General features: G+C 39.6%; 1 protein-coding gene across 1 annotated transcript in view; it reads right to left on the bottom strand.

Moving 5' to 3' along the window:
* Positions 1-4,304: 4,304 nt before the first annotated feature.
* Positions 4,305-17,155, bottom strand: part of LOC142750183 (TLC domain-containing protein 4-A-like) — a 32,764-nt gene continuing 19,913 nt past the window's right edge. Inside the window, exons 4-7 of the mRNA XM_075859051.1 lie at positions 16,560-16,618; positions 14,886-14,980; positions 13,579-13,652; positions 4,305-6,509 (exon numbers count right to left, since the gene is read on the bottom strand). Coding sequence (XP_075715166.1) covers positions 6,203-6,509; positions 13,579-13,652; positions 14,886-14,980; positions 16,560-16,618 — 535 coding nt within the window. The 3' untranslated portion in view covers positions 4,305-6,202. The remainder of the gene's footprint in view (positions 6,510-13,578; positions 13,653-14,885; positions 14,981-16,559; positions 16,619-17,155) is intronic.

Raw genomic sequence — 17,155 nt, forward strand, 5'->3', positions numbered from 1 at the left:
CATCAGTCCGCCACTCGCAGATACCCCCAGTAGGTAGTGCAACACAGCCCCCTTGTAGGTAGTGCCACACAGCCCCCTTGTAGGTAGCACCCCCCCCCCCGCCCTGTAGAAAGCGCCACTGTAGCTCCCTTCAGGAGCAGAATCCCCCTGTTGCCGGGGATTCCGCTCCTGGAGTGCTCCGCTTGATATCTCTGCCCATATATGGACAGTGACATCAGGGGCAACTCCTGAAGCGGAATCCCCATCCACAGCGTTGCCGACACTGTGACCGGGGATTCCACTCCAGGAGAAGCCCCTGTTGTCTGTGCCCATTTATGGACAGAGACATCAAGCGCTTCATCCAGGAGCGCAATCCACGTCCACATGGGGATTCCGCTCCCTCAGGGAGCAACAGTGGCGCTAGTAGATATTAAAGCAGGGAGATACCTTCCTGCTCTGCTATAGTGGCGTTGCTACCGCTGTAATAGCAGCTGCTAGCAGTGCCGCCGTCCATGGGTGGGAACAACACGGGCCCCCTCATCCCAGGTTTCGCCGCTAGCAACCGCTATGGCTGCTACAGCGGTAGCGACGCCACTGATTGAAGTGAAGAAGTGCCCTAGCAGAAAGGCGGCTGCTGACTCGCCGGGCACAGGCGCTTCTGAAACAAGCAGGGGAAGGGAGCCAGCACAGCGCCCCCTTCCACCTGGAGTGATGCCCCCTGTGCCATGGCACAGGTCGCACACCCCTAAGGCCGGCCCGGACTATAGAACTCAATTGTATCGGTGTCCTAAGGACGCAGAAGCAATTGACAGTGCTGTCGAGGCAAGGGAACTTCGCTTGCATCACAAAAAAGCGCTGAATGGCAGGGGAGTGATGACGTCATCGCGCTGCCTGTGTCGATCCGCTGTAGCAGGCATGGTCAGAAAAGACCAGGCATGCAACGCTGGAGGAAAGGACGGTGCAGGAACGGTGACAGGTGAGTGTTTAAGCGTGCAGCACTACGTGTGGCACTACCTACATGGACACTGTGGCACTACCTACATGGGCGGTGTATGGAGCTATTACATGGGCAGTGTGTGGCGCTGTCTACAGGGGTCACTATCTACTGGGGGCACTGTGACATTATCTACATGGGCTGTGTATGACTATCTACAGGGGAACTAGCGCTATTTACAGGGACAGTGTGTAGCACCATCTACAAGGGAAACTGTAGCACTATCTACAGGGGGGAGTGAGTGTGGCAATATCTACAATTGTTTTTAGTCTGAGTATTGGTCAGCACATTTCCACTAGCATAGCCCTTTATATCAGAGCTCGTAATATAAAGGGCTAGACTAGTGGATACGTGCAAACCAATACTCGTAATGTAAATCAGAGGCTGGTGGGAGCATGGTGAAAATAACTTAGTTTGAAAAGTATGCATTTGGAAACCCCTTTTTAAAAATCCTGCATTTGCCTCTGCAATGTGGGGGGGGGGGGGGCACAGGCTGTGTGGCAGAGCCCCAAGTTGGATGGCTCTGGCCCGGGCAGTTACGAAGTTTGGTCACGACGACCAGTGGGTACCCAGGTGGCCGGCTTGGTGCAGGTTGGTGTGGCTGGAGCTAAAAGGTGGCCAGCGGAGGGGGTGGCCAGTAATGTGTTAGGGGAGGAGCCAGGGGCAGACGTGCCATGGTTTTCGTGCGAGGTGTCACAATTGGTTGGGCTTCCCAGCTGTATCTTGTGAATGATTTAATAAAGTTTGTCTGATGCCGTAATTTTTGGACTCTATTTACTTGATAATGGTAATGATAACTTGATATCTCCTTGAATATATACATAGGAGACAGAAAAGACAGCCTAAGGACTAAAGAACATTTATTAACTGGTCAGGCTAGAGGACTTTGGAGCTGCCAGTCCAATAGCCACATTTAACACAACCCATCTTACGAATGCCCTACTAACCGCGGCCACAAATGAGGCTCTTAGACATTTACTTGCCATTTTTTCTACTTCAAGAACCAGTTCTAGGAAATGAACTGGTTTTAAAAAGGAGTTGTCCCAACTGGACAATCCCCGTCCATATGACCTATTAGGGCATATGGACATCATAAATGGTGGTCGCTCTACTTGGGAACCCCCTCGATTTGCTATAGTGAAGCCATAGCTGTAAAGTGTCTCTCACTCTGGCAGACTCAAGGTGAACTTGTATTACATGGTGGCCCATTTATTTGGTTGACACGTAATATCGCACTATTGATGACGTGCCCCCCCACGAGCATTATCATAACTCAGATATCAGTTTTCTGGAGCTTCAGCACCCAATGTGATGAGCGGACGTCTTGGGTGGCTTGCTTTAGAGGGTTTAAGTCACACCGCAGTAAAACAAACAAAGAGCCCCCACAATTTTCATGATGTATGGTCGGCCGTCAGCTTCATCAGACAGTGATTACACAGAGGAGATCTGAGCAGTCATTTTTTTAGTACGTGTCACTGTGTTAGCGGTGGCTTTATACAGCATCTCTACTTAGTTGAAGACAACACAACCCCCTACAGTCAGAACTGTGTAATAGCATTTTTCTATTAAAACTTTAAAAAAATAAGTATATTCTTTCTTCCTAAATGAAAAAGAGTCAATAAAATGTTGGCAGGAATTCTCTTAGTGTCATAGATGTCAGCAAGGTAATACAAAAATTCTACACCGGCAAATCTGCTGCCTAATGTAGTATTATGTATTCTATAATAATCTAACACATACAGTACACACATGACGATGATACATATGGCAAAACAAGGGTAGGCCTTTCAATCACAGAATGATCCCAATCACACAGAGCTGCTCAGCAGTATAAACAACGGGAACATTCCAAAATTTCTCTGTTTACAATTGTAATATATACTCACCTTTCCGTGATCCAGCGTTGTCGGTCAATCCCTTCAGTTGGTGCCAAATATGGACAGTTATGTCACTGGAGCTTCCCGAAGAGTGGCATCCATCACCATAGACTTCCATGTTAAAAAACATTTTCTGCAGGATCCTCAAAAAGGAGTATTCCGGTTACAACAAGTTATCCACTATGCGTAGGGTAAGGGGTAACTTGCTTATCGGTGGGGTATGTCGGGAAAGTTCCCAACATTCACGATAAACATGTCCAAACAGCTCTATTAGCCAGACAGAGGCCAAAAGAGTGTCCTAATTTCTGGCTGGTATGACTCGATATACCTCTTTTTACTACACTATTCCATCCTTAAAGGGGTATTCTGGTTGCAAGTTACCCCCTAGGGGGTAACTTGCTGATCGGTGGATGTTCGAAAGCTGGTACCCCCACCGTTTGAACCGAGCGGCAGGTCGCTCATGTGCATTGCCGCTCCATTCAGTCTCTGCTGGAGCACCAAAGATAGCAGAGTACAGCGTTCGGCTATTTCCGGCGCTGCCATAGAGAATGAATGGAGCGGCAGTGCGATTGAGTGACCTGCCGCTTGGTTCAGACGAGCGGTTTGGGACCCCCATTCTCGTAAACGGTGGGGGTCCCAGCTGTCGGACATCCACCGATCAGCAAGTTACCCCTTACCCTAAGGATAGGGGGTAACTTGTAACCGGAATACCCCTTTAAGGATTGAAGTGTGTAGTAAAAAGAGGTATATCGAGGCATACCAGACAGAAATTAGGACACTCTTTTGGCCTCTGTCGGGCTAATAGACCTGTTTGGACACGTTTATCGTGAATGTTGGGAACTTTCCTGACATACCCGATAAATGGAGTTCAGAAACGTGATGTGATGGGGGTCTTACTGTACGGCATACCCGCCTCTACTAGACCATTGTTACCGAATCCGTGACTCATTTGTGAACTCTCCTGAATTAACCCCTACTGTACTGCATACCCGTCACTGGTCGACCTCCGTTACCAGAACTTTGGCACAAACCAACTACGCTTATGTTTCACCTCGGTACTGCATATCCATATCTACCCCACTCCCGTTGCGAACTTCTGGACTGCCTGACCATACTTCTGCGGTCCATCTCTCAGTTATACCCCCCCCCCCCCCGGAAAGTTTTAATTAATTTTACGTTTGTAGTTGCCCATAGCAACCATACCTCAAACTATTCCAATTTGGTCTGATTCCACTCATGCTAGAGATTAACCAGGGAATAAATCACCGGACCAGCAAGAGGCACCTAAGACCTGAGGCCAGCGAAGTACCTCGACCCTAACCGAAGTCATGGGAAAGGGGGGTGCTATAGGTAAAATTGTGATGTCTGATTGGTTCTTTCCCTGAGTATCAGAGGAGGAGGAGGAGGAGGAGGAGGAGGAATTGGCCAAGTTACTAAGGACATCAAGCTAAAAATATTTTAGATTTATTGGGTTTTATTTATTTATTTAAAAAGAACATTTCATATTTCACATTTCATAGATTGGAAATTAGCCATTTATAAATAGATAAAAATTCATTGAATTTTGAGGTTTTCTGTACAAATCTAAATTTGATCTGTATAACAGGGGTTATAGGGTTACTACAGTCCTGCTGATGGTGATGTTGTTCCCTACCCCATCACTATAGGAGAAATTAGTACAATCAATACTAATTGGCCAATATTCATGGGAGGACATGGTAAATTACAGACTAAAACATGGTTATAGGGAGAGAATTTTTAGACTAGCAGAAATAGTTTACCTCAATTCCCTGAATAAACTTCCGAGGTAGCAGTCGTACCCGGGCCCGGGTGCATGAGGGGGCCCAAAGAGTCCTTTGCCACATAGGAAGACACCAGTATTATGAATAGCAAATGGTAGGTGGGAGTACGGTTACAGACTTTGCTTTGGGGCCAAGGAAATTCAAGTTACGCCCTAGAGTGAGACCAGTCCACAAGAAGAGATAGGATCTTCAGCTTGTCTAAAGTCACATCAGAATGGAGATTTTGGGGAACAGAATTAATTGGTGAATACAAAATTAGGACTTTTCTCCATCAGCACTAACAACTCAATGGACTGGAGGAATCCATAACCCTCCATAGACATTCTGTGTATTCCGTTTATTAAGAGAAACCTGGCTGGGAAAGGGGCATGCCACATGTAAACATACTTTGATGACCTCTGCTGCCAAGGTTCCTGTGGTCAGAACACATGGACACCATGTTAGAACAATCTACAATTAAGAAGATAGAGTAGTCTGGGATATTCACAAAATCCTGAAGAACACCTTTAAAAGGAAAACACTGGGAAAAAATGATGATGCACTGTTATCCCTAGTGCAGTCAGTGGGGGCGATGCATGTCAAAGGCTTCGGTGTTCTTTGAATCCCTGGGTCATGCTCCGCCCACTCAGGCTCTGCACTAGTTTTGCCCAGAATGTTCCTTTAAGAAAATAGGGACTTTGCATAGACAAATTTTTAAATTGAGAACTTTTTTTGGGATTTAGGGATATCTGGCAGCTATAGGTTAAGACATTTAATGCAAAATGTTTACGATGGCTCAAAGGGGTTGTCTGGTTTAAAAATTCAAAAAAACAAACAAAAAAACAAAACACATTTTCAAATAAACTACTAGGGAATTATGAGTTTATAGAGGAGTTTATAGACCCCCATTCGGCACCCTCATCTATATAAGACAGGGCGGGGAGTAGCTACAGAGTGTCTCTCTCTTTCTGGAGGACCCAGCATATTCATGCATTGCATGGATTTCAATAGGTACTATGTAATGCTCTATTTGTCCTGTGGTGGCGCTGCAGGGAAACTAAACAAAAACGAAACAAAAATAAATGCAGACCATGCTTAAAAACACGGTACCCGTTTTAAAACATTGTCAATCGGAGGAGCTTGTATAAATGGGAGTGACTTTTTCTCTTGGCATTACTGGATATAGCACCTATCAGATATTTTTCAAGTCGCCATACCCCATCAGTTATGTCTACTACAGTATTATTGCAGACATAGGGCAGGCTACAAAAAGCCTGTGTCTCAATTTTTACAGGATACTCTTGACTTTTTGCTTAAACAAAAAATAAGAAATTTACTAGAAATTTAGTTTTTTAACCAGTATTTAAAAGCAACCCCTTTTTATAATGAGACTTTTTGAGGTACTATATTAGGTGACATGGTCATCAACAAACCCCTTCGTATGGTATGGTCCAATAAGAGGCTACCACATGGTAACGCTAGTGTTTGGTAAGTGGCTTCCATTCAAATTTCTCCTTGAATGCGGCCCTGTCACCGAATGAGACTAGAGCACTTAAGGAGTTCACACAGTGTCAGTCGGCATGGTTCCTTGTAGGTTTTCCTCCAGGTTTCGACTTTACAATCCGGTAAAATCCGCGCACAATTTTATACATCCAGAACACGTTGAGGATGTCCAAGATGACGCAGGACACAATCCATGCTACCTGTGGCCCAATACCCAGACGGATGTAACCCTCTGTGCCAAATGTGGCAAAGACCTGAGAGTAGTAGCTTGGAATCACAGCAATTCGGACAATAAAGAAGACAATAGCCATAGCCATCCCATTCACCAAGACAGGCTTAGAGGACCGTGGCATATTAACTGCATCAAAAAACCACCTAAATAAGAAAAAAGGAGAGGGTATTAGGAGTACGTAAGATACCAGGTCATGGTGGCTGTACTCCACCGACATGTGATATTGACATTCATAAATAAAGAAATGTATAAAAAGAGAGATTTTGTCAAATACAATATTAGAATACATTTTTCTGTGCTTATTGTCCCCCCTGCTAAGAAATTTACTTTACATAAGCTGACGAGAGTAGTGGGGAAAGAATATACTAGAATATTTCCCCTGAGCAGAACAGTGTAAATGCTATAATAATGCCCCGAATGTACACGAATATAACTACTATAATACTGCCCCCTATGTTCAAGAATAGAACTACTAGAATACTGTCCCCTATGTACAAGAATATAACTACTATAATACTGCACCCTATGTACAAGAATATACAGTGAAGGAAATAAGTATTTGATCCCTAGCTGATTTTGTAAGTTTGCCCACTGTCAAAGACATGAACAGTCTAGAATTTTTAGGCTAGGTTAATTTTACCAGTAAGAGATAGATTATATTTAAAAAAAACCTGAAAATAACATTGTCAAAATTATATATATTTATTTGCATTGTGCACAGTGAAATAAGTATTTGATCCCTTTGGAAAACAAGACTTAATACTTGGTGGCAAAACCCTTGTTGGCAAGCACAGCAGTCAGACGTTTTTTTGTAGTTGATGATGAGGTTTGCACACATGTTAGATGGAATTTTGGCCCACTCCTCTTTGCAGATCATCTGTAAATCATTAAGAATTCGAGGCTGTCGCTTGGCAACTCGGATCTTCAGCTCCCTCCATAAGTTTTCGATGGGATTAAGGTCTGGAGACTGGCTAGTCCACTCCATGACCTTAATGTGCTTCTTTTTGAGCCACTCCTTTGTTGCCTTGGCTGTATGTTTCGGGTCATTGTCGTGCTGGAAGACCCAGCCACGAGCCATTTTTAATGTCCTGGTGGAGGGAAGGAGGTTGTCACTCAGGATTTGACGGTACATGGCTCCATCCATTCTCCCATTGATGCGGTGAAGTAGTCCTGTGCCCTTAGCAGAGAAACACCCCCAAAACATAATGTTTCCACCTCCATGCTTGACAGTGGGGACAGTGTTCTTTGGGTCATAGGCAGCATTTCTCTTCCTCCAAACACGGCGAGTTGAGTTAATGCCAAAGAGCTCAATTTTAGTCTCATCTGACCACAGCACCTTCTCCCAATCACTCTCAGAATCATCCAGATGTTCATTTGCAAACTTCAGACGGGCCTGTACATGTGCCTTCTTGAGCAGGGGGACCTTGCGGGCACTGCAGGATTTTAATCCATTACAGCGTAATGTGTTACCAATGGTTTTCTTGGTGACTGTGGTCCCAGCTGCCTTGAGATCATCAACAAGTTCCCCCCGTGTAGTTTTCGGCTGAGCTCTCACCTTCCTCAGGATCAAGGATACCCCACGAGGTGAGATTTTGCATGGAGCCCTAGATCGATGTTGATTGACAGTCATTTTGTATGTCTATCATTTTCTTACTATTGCACCAACAGTTGTCTCCTTCTCACTCAGCGTCTTACTTATGGTTTTGTAGCCCATTCCAGCCTTGTGCAAGTCTATGATCTTGTCCCTGACATCCTTAGAAAGCTCTTTGATCTTGCCCATGTTGTAGAGGTTAGAGTCAGACTGATTCATTGAGTCTGTGGACAGGAGTCTTTTATACAGGTGACCATGTAAGACAGCTGTCTTTAATGCAGGCACCAAGTTGATTTGGAGCGTGTAACTGGCCTGGAGGAGGCTGAACTCTTAATGGTTGGTAGGGGATCAAATACTTATCTCTCTGTGCACAATGCAAATAAATATATAGAATTTTGACTATGTGATCTTCAGGTTTTTTTTTTAATATAATCTATCTCTCACTGGTAAAATTAACCTAGCCTAAAAATTCTAGACTGTTCATGTGTTTGACAGTGGGCAAACTTACAAAATCAGCAAGGGATCAAATACTTATTTCCTTCACTGTAACTACTATAATACTGCCCCCTATATACAAGAATATAACTACTATAATACTGCTCCCTATATACAAGAATATAACTACTATAATACTGCCCCCTATATACAAGAATGTAACTACTATAATACTGCCCCTATGTACAAGAATATAACTACTATAATACTGCACCCTATGTACAAGAATATAGCTACTATAATACTGCCCCCTATATACAAGAATATAACTACTATAATACTGCACCCTATGTACAAGAATATAACTACTATAATACTGCCCCCTATATACAAGAATATAACTACTATAATACTGCCCCTATATACAAGAATATAACTACTATAATACTGCCTCTTCTGTACTAGATTATATCCACTATAAAATACTGCCACATATATATATAGGAATATAACTACTATAATACTGCCCCTATGTACAAGAATATAACTACTATAATACTGCCACTATGTACAAGAATATAACTACTATAATACTGCCACTATGTACAAGAATATAACTACTATAATACTGATACTATGTACAAGAATATAACTACTATAATACTGTCCCCTATGTACAAGAATATAACTACTATAATACTGCCCCCTATGTACAAGAATATAACTACTATAATACTGCCTCCTATGTACAGGAATATAACTACTATAATACTGCCTCCTATGTACAGGAATATAACTACTATAATACTGCCCCTATATACAAGAATATAACTACTATAATACTGGGGTCCTATGTACAAAAATATAACTACTATAATACTGCCCCTATATACAAGAAAATAAGTACTATAATATTGCCACCTATGTACAAGAATATAACTACTATAATACTGCACCCTATGTACAAGAATATAACTACTATAATACTGCCCTCTATATACAAGAATATAACTACTATAATACTGCTCCTATATACAAGAATATAACTACTATAATACTGCCCCCTATATACAAGAATATAACTACTATAATACTGCACCTATATACAAGCATATAACTACTATAATACTGCCCCTATATACAAGAATGTAACTACTATAATACTGCTCCCTATATACAAGAATACAACTACTATAATACTGCCCCCTATGTACAAGAATATAACTACTATAATACTGCCCCTATGTACAAGAATATAACTACTATAATACTGCCCCCTATATACAAGAATATAACTACTATAATACTGCCCCAATATACAAGAATATAATTACTATAATACTGCCACTATGTACAAGAATATAACTACTATAATACTGCCCCCTATATACAAGAATATAACTACTATAACACTGCCCCTATGTACAAGACTATACTATAATACTGCTCCTATGTACAAGAATATAATCACTCTAATACTGTCCCCTATATACATTATAATCACTATAATACTGTCCCCTATGTACAAGAATATAACTACTATAATACTGTCCCCTATGTACAAGAATATAACTACTATAATACTGCCCCCTATGTACAAGAATATAACTACTATAATACTGCACCCTATGTACAAGAATATAACTACTATAATGCTGCCCTCTATATACAGGAATATAACTACTATAATACTGCTCCTATATACAAGAATATAACTACTATAATACTGCCCCCTATGTACAAGAATATAACTACTATAATACTGTCCCCTATGTACAAGAATATAACTACTATAATACTGTCCCCTATGTACAAGAATATAACTACTATAATACTGCCCCCTATGTACAAGAATATAACTACTATAATACTGCACCCTATGTACAAGAATATAACTACTATAATACTGCCCTCTATATACAAGAATATAACTACTATAATACTGCTCCTATATACAAGAATATAACTACTATAATACTGCCCCCTATATACAAGAATATAACTACTATAATACTGCACCTATATACAAGCATATAACTACTATAATACTGCTCCTATATACAAGAATATAACTACTATAATACTGCCCCTATATACAAGAATATAACTACTATAATACTGCCCCTATATACAGGAATATAACTACTATAATACTTCCCCTATAATAATAATAATAATAATAATATAATAATCTTTATTTATATAGCGCCAACATATTACGCAGCACTTTACAATTTAGAGGGAACATGAAACAAACAATATCAGACATTACATAGTGACAAAGTTCATTTACAATTCAAACCTGGGGAGTGAGGACCCTGCTCGCAAGAGCTTACAATCTATGAGGACATAAGGGAGACACACATTCTATGTACAAGAATATAACTACTATAATACTGATACTATGTACAAGAATATAACTACTATAATACTGTCCCCTATGTACAAGAATATAACTACTATAATACTGCTCCCTATATACAAGAATATAACTACTATAATACTGTCCCCTATGTACAAGAATATAACTACTATAATACTGCTCCCTATATACAAGAATATAACCACTATAATACTGCTCCTATATACAAGAATATAACTACTATAATACTGCCCCCTATGTACAAGAATAGAACTACTATAATACTGCCTCCTATGTACAGGAATATAACTACTATAATACTGCCCCTATATACAAGAATATAACTACTATAATACTGTCCCTATATACAAGAATTTAACTACTATAATACTGGGGTCCTATGTACAAGAATATAACTACTATAATACTGCCCCTATATACAAGAATATAACTACTATAATATTGCCACCTATGTACAAGAATATAACTACTATAATACTGCCCCCTATGTACAAGAATATAACTACTATAATACTGCCCCTATATACAAGAATATAACTACTATAATACTGGGGTCCTATGTACAAGAATATAACTACTATAATACTGCCCCTATATACAAGAATATAACTACTATAATATTGCCACCTATGTACAAGAATATAACTACTATAATACTGCCCCCTATGTACAAGAATATAACTACTATAATACTGCCCCTATATACAAGAATATAACTACTATAATACTGGGGTCCTATGTACAAGAATATAACTACTATAATACTGCCCCTATATACAAGAATATAACTACTATAATATTGCCACCTATGTACAAGAATATAACTACTATAATACTGCCCCCTATATACAAGAATATAACTACTATAATACTGCCCCCTATGTACAAGAATATAACTACTATAATACTGCCCCTATATACAAGAATATAACTACTATAATACTGCCTCCTATATACAAGAGTATAACTACTATAATATTGCTCCTATATACAAGAATATAACTACTATAATACTGGGGTCCTATGTACAAGAATATAACTACTATAATACTGCTCCCTATGTATAAGAGTATAACTACTATAATACTGCTCCCTATGTATAAGAGTATAACTACTATAATACTGCCCCCTATATACAAGAATATAACTACTATAATACTGCCCCCTATATACAAGAATATAACTACTATAATACTGCTCCTATATACAAGAATATAACTACTATAATACTGCCCCCTATATACAAGAATATAACTACTATAATACTGCCACCTATATACAAGAATATAACTACTATAATACTGCCACCTATATACAAGAATATAACTACTATAATACTGGGGTCCTATGTACAAGAATATAACTACTATAATACTGCCCCTATATACAAGAATATAACTACCATAATATTGCCACCTATGTACAAGAATATAACTACTATAATACTGCCCCCTATGTACAAGAATATAACTACTATAATACTGCCCCTATATACAAGAATATAACTACTATAATACTGGGGTCCTATGTACAAGAATATAACTACTATAATACTGCCCCTATATACAAGAATATAACTACTATAATACTGTCCCTATATACAAGAATATAACTACTATAATACTGGGGTCCTATGTACAAGAATATAACTACTATAATACTGCCCCTATATACAAGAATATAACTACTATAATATTGCCACCTATGTACAAGAATATAACTACTATAATACTGCCCCCTATGTACAAGAATATAACTACTATAATACTGCCCCTATATACAAGAATATAACTACTATAATACTGGGGTCCTATGTACAAGAATATAACTACTATAATACTGCCCCTATATACAAGAATATAACTACTATAATATTGCCACCTATGTACAAGAATATAACTACTATAATACTGCCCCCTATGTACAAGAATATAACTACTATAATACTGCCCCTATATACAAGAATATAACTACTATAATACTGGGGTCCTATGTACAAGAATATAACTACTATAATACTGCCCCTATATACAAGAATATAACTACTATAATATTGCCACCTATGTACAAGAATATAACTACTATAATACTGCCCCCTATATACAAGAATATAACTACTATAATACTGCCCCCTATGTACAAGAATATAACTACTATAATACTGCCCCTATATACAAGAATATAACTACTATAATACTGCCTCCTATATACAAGAGTATAACTACTATAATATTGCTCCTATATACAAGAATATAACTACTATAATACTGCCCCTATATACAAGAATATAACTACTATAATACTGGGGTCCTATGTACAAGAATATAACTACTATAATACTGCTCCCTATGTATAAGAATATAACTACTATAATACTGCCCCCTATATACAAGAATATAACTACTATAATACTGCCCCCTATATACAAGAATATAACTACTATAATACTGCTCCTATATACAAGAATATAACTACTATAATACTGCCCCCTATATACAAGAATATAACTACTATAATACTGCCACCTATATACAAGAATATAACTACTATAATACTGCCACCTATATACAAGAATATAACTACTATAATACTGGGGTCCTATGTACAAGAATATAACTACTATAATACTGCCCTCTATATACAAGAATATAACTACTATAATACTGCTCCCTATGTATAAGAATATAACTATATTGGTGATTTACGATGGTCATATGTGGACATTTTTCTAATATTAGCGGATGTTAGGGTAATACATGTAAAGGGTCTTCGTGCAGTACAGATGACACAGGGTTCCTCTCACCTCTGATTTACAAACGGTGTTGAGAGTTCGGACATCAACCGAAAATTTGCAAAATATGGAAGCACGCCGCGATTCTGTGAAAAAATGAGTTAAGGGATGCATCAGATACATGGTAGACAGTGATAAGAGCAGAAGTCTGTAGCTATAGGTAGACGGATGTGCTGCAGTCATCAACATTACAAAGGGCCTCATGTATCATAGTGTCTCAGGTGTCTGATCTACCAGGAGCAGAATTCTGCAAAAAACCCGGATTACGGAGTATACTGTATCGTAATGTCACAGCGCCCTCTAGTGTGGATTCCTGCAAATGCCAATTCATTTATTTAGGACAGTACCCACACATTTGTTTGAAAGACTTGCCCCAATTTTTTTGCCATTTTCATAAAATCCATAAAAACACAAATTCTGCCCTTACTGGGGCCAAACTGCTGGAACTAGGGCCATCAGGGCACTACAGGCGGTACTGTATACTAGAAATGGGTTGTATGCATTTTTTACCCGTTTTTCCTCTAGGACAGGCACTTAAATTGAATCCAAATAATACATATTATCCCCCTTTCTTTACACCCTTGAACAAATACAGACCTCCTAAAGAAAATACAGACCCCTTAAGCAAATACAGACCCCAGACCAGACCCTTTAAGCAAATACAGATCCCAGACCAGACCCTATAAACAAATAGACAACAGACCTCTAAATTAATACAGAGATCAGACCCAATAAATATCCAGACCCCCTAAAAAATCCAAACCCCAGACCACTAGATAAACACAGACTCCACCTAAGGTATAATAGACTCCAGTGCAGACGCTCATATACTTACTTCTCCCCGTTCCTGCAGTCCTCTTCCTTCCTTCTAGGGTGCCGCCGCAGAGTAAGGAGGACCGTAGGAACGAGGAGAGGCAAGTATGTTTAAAAAAAGGATGCGGGCACCCGGGAGATTTCCCTTCTTTTCCGGGAGAGTCGCTGTCGAACTAAATATATTATATATAAAGATAATATTACTCTTCCCTCTGTAGGGACCCATATATTGGAAAAATCCCCTCCCCCTTTCCAGGTGCCCATCAAATGTACACAATGGGGTACAAAATGGAGGATGGAAGAAGACTGGAATATGTAGGCCCCTTACAATCAAATGGTAATCTTTCAAATGACCCTGACGAATGCCACAAATAGGGACAGAAGGGTCCCCAGAAATGGACCCCCATTGACGAGATTTGTATAATGTAAATCCTAGTTGACTTATTAAAAGTCATTATTGGGCCTACGATGCCGTGGAAGGGGAGAGGTTGCCAGTCTGTACGTACCAGTACGTATCCATACGCGTAGATCACTGCAAAATGGTGGCAGACCATATAAGGGTCTCTCATCTCCCTCCAGAAACGGGCAAAAAGCAGCAAGTCTGCAAAGACGTAAAAAAAAATTAGTTTTTGGATTTGTGTTTAATTGCTCTATTTCCTTGAGTGCACAAACTTATACAACAGAATTAAGTTAATTCTATAGAACGGCGGTATTTATTGTAGCAACTTGTGCCGTCCTCTGTACCTACTCATGTCCTCCACAGTTGGCAACACAAACTATAAAAGTGCCGGCCAGATCTCCCTATGTGCCAGACATAGTGCCCCCATTACAGTATCAACCACAGTAAACCCATAATACAGTCAGTCACAGATCCCCCATAACATATCTAGCCTCAGTGCCCCATAATGCAGCCTACCTCAATGCCCCGATTACACAGAGCAGTAAAAACGTCACCGTATCTGACAATGAAGTGATCATAACCTGCTGGGGTTTACTGACCCTCCAAATTTAAAATGGGTAAGAACCCTTTTGCAAAAAGTTTTTTATTGCTCCAATGAATCGAAAATAAAAAATGAAGCAACTTTGCAAAACGTCTTCATCAAAAATCTCCTACCGTTTTGTGAATACAGCTCCTATGCATAACGGTGTCTCTATGGTGACAGACTACAAACAAACCCTCCGTATAGTCTGATCCTGCAGTCATGTGTTACTCCACTCCCTCTTCTACTGTCTGTAGGTTATCAAGAATAGTGTATTTCAAAACCAATATGGCCGCCATTACATCTCTCATAGGCGCCATCACTATCCCAGTCATGTGAATGGCAAATCTGATCCAAAAAGCCATATTGTGGTTTTAGACTATTTGCCCTTCAGTCCCAATAGCTCCAGTCCCATATCTAACTGACACGTCATGATAGGTTTTTTTTTGTGGGAAAAGTCCCTTTAAATTGGATCTCAGACTATGACATATTCATAGACATTTTATTCAGTGGGGCCCATGAGCTGGGAACTCTACGGACTGCTAAAATGAGGGACCACCCCTAAATGGCCATTACAGTCCTATTAAAATCTATAGGAACCCATCAGCATTAGGTATTTAGAAATGGGGAGCTCTGCCATGTAAAAGCGGAAGAGGCACGGTTTATTCTAACAAGCCGTAGGGGTCCCAGTTCATAGACCCCGACCGATGAAAGTATCTGATACCTGTAGGATTAAGACAGAAGTTTTGAAAAGCTAAAAAGGTCCACTTTAAAGTTAATATCTACCTTTTCACACCATGTCAGATTAGGTCCAAAATTCTGTGCGGATAAGAGTTGGGGATCGGTCTTTCTGATACATTCCAAGAGAGATAAATTATAAAAGTCTGGCTGCCTGCAGTCACCACTAGAGGGAGCTTACTGCATACTTTGCTTTAATTCTCCCTCTAGTGGTGACTGCAGGCAGCCAGACTTTTAGCATTTAAAACCTCATATGTATGTAGGAGATTTGGGGCTCTGTATCAGAGAAACTGAGGCCCGACCGCTATATAGATATATTAAGAAATTGGTACAGAATATTTGACTTAAAAAGCAACATGGTGTTAGAATATGGAGATTCCCTTTAAGGTGTATATATTGTACTTGGGAAATGCTGATAAGTTTATAATTTTATTATATATTATAAATATTCAAATTTATTACCATAGACGAGGTAGCCACATGTGATGGCAACATTCATTTTCACCTGAAATGGGTCCCCCCTAGAATGAGAACATAGATATTAGATTATTTTCTCTTTTTTTCCAAGATGATTTAGGCCATGTTCACACTTCGCTTCAACAAAACATTTTCTTAAAGAGATATTGCTATTTTTCCACTAATGAAGAGAATGATGAAAAACCACAATAAAACGTGGGATTGGGCAACCAAAAATCCAGCAAGCTTTAGAATATGCAAAAATGAGGAAAAAAAATGCAACAAGATGTAAAGTGTGAACATGGCTTTATACAATTTTTCTGGGGAAAAATATAGCAGTACCAAGAAAGGAGAATAGGAGGCAGCATGAATCATATAGAAAAGGTGAGAATCATTAACAACAAGGAGGAAGTCTATGGACACAGGACAGAGAAGACACACAAGCGTTACAGAAGCGAGCGAAGATGAAGATGTGTAACCTATTTTGATTAGGACAGCATCCCCCTTTTAATTTTCTATTTTGCTTTTTTATTTTTCAGACTTGCTCATGGAGCTGCAAGTTCAGAGCTCAGTGGGCGTTCCCTGTGAATCTTCTCTCTCTC

The sequence above is a fragment of the Rhinoderma darwinii genome, chromosome 3, assembly GCF_050947455.1.
Source record: "Rhinoderma darwinii isolate aRhiDar2 chromosome 3, aRhiDar2.hap1, whole genome shotgun sequence".
Classification (NCBI taxonomy): Eukaryota; Metazoa; Chordata; class Amphibia; order Anura; family Rhinodermatidae; genus Rhinoderma; species Rhinoderma darwinii.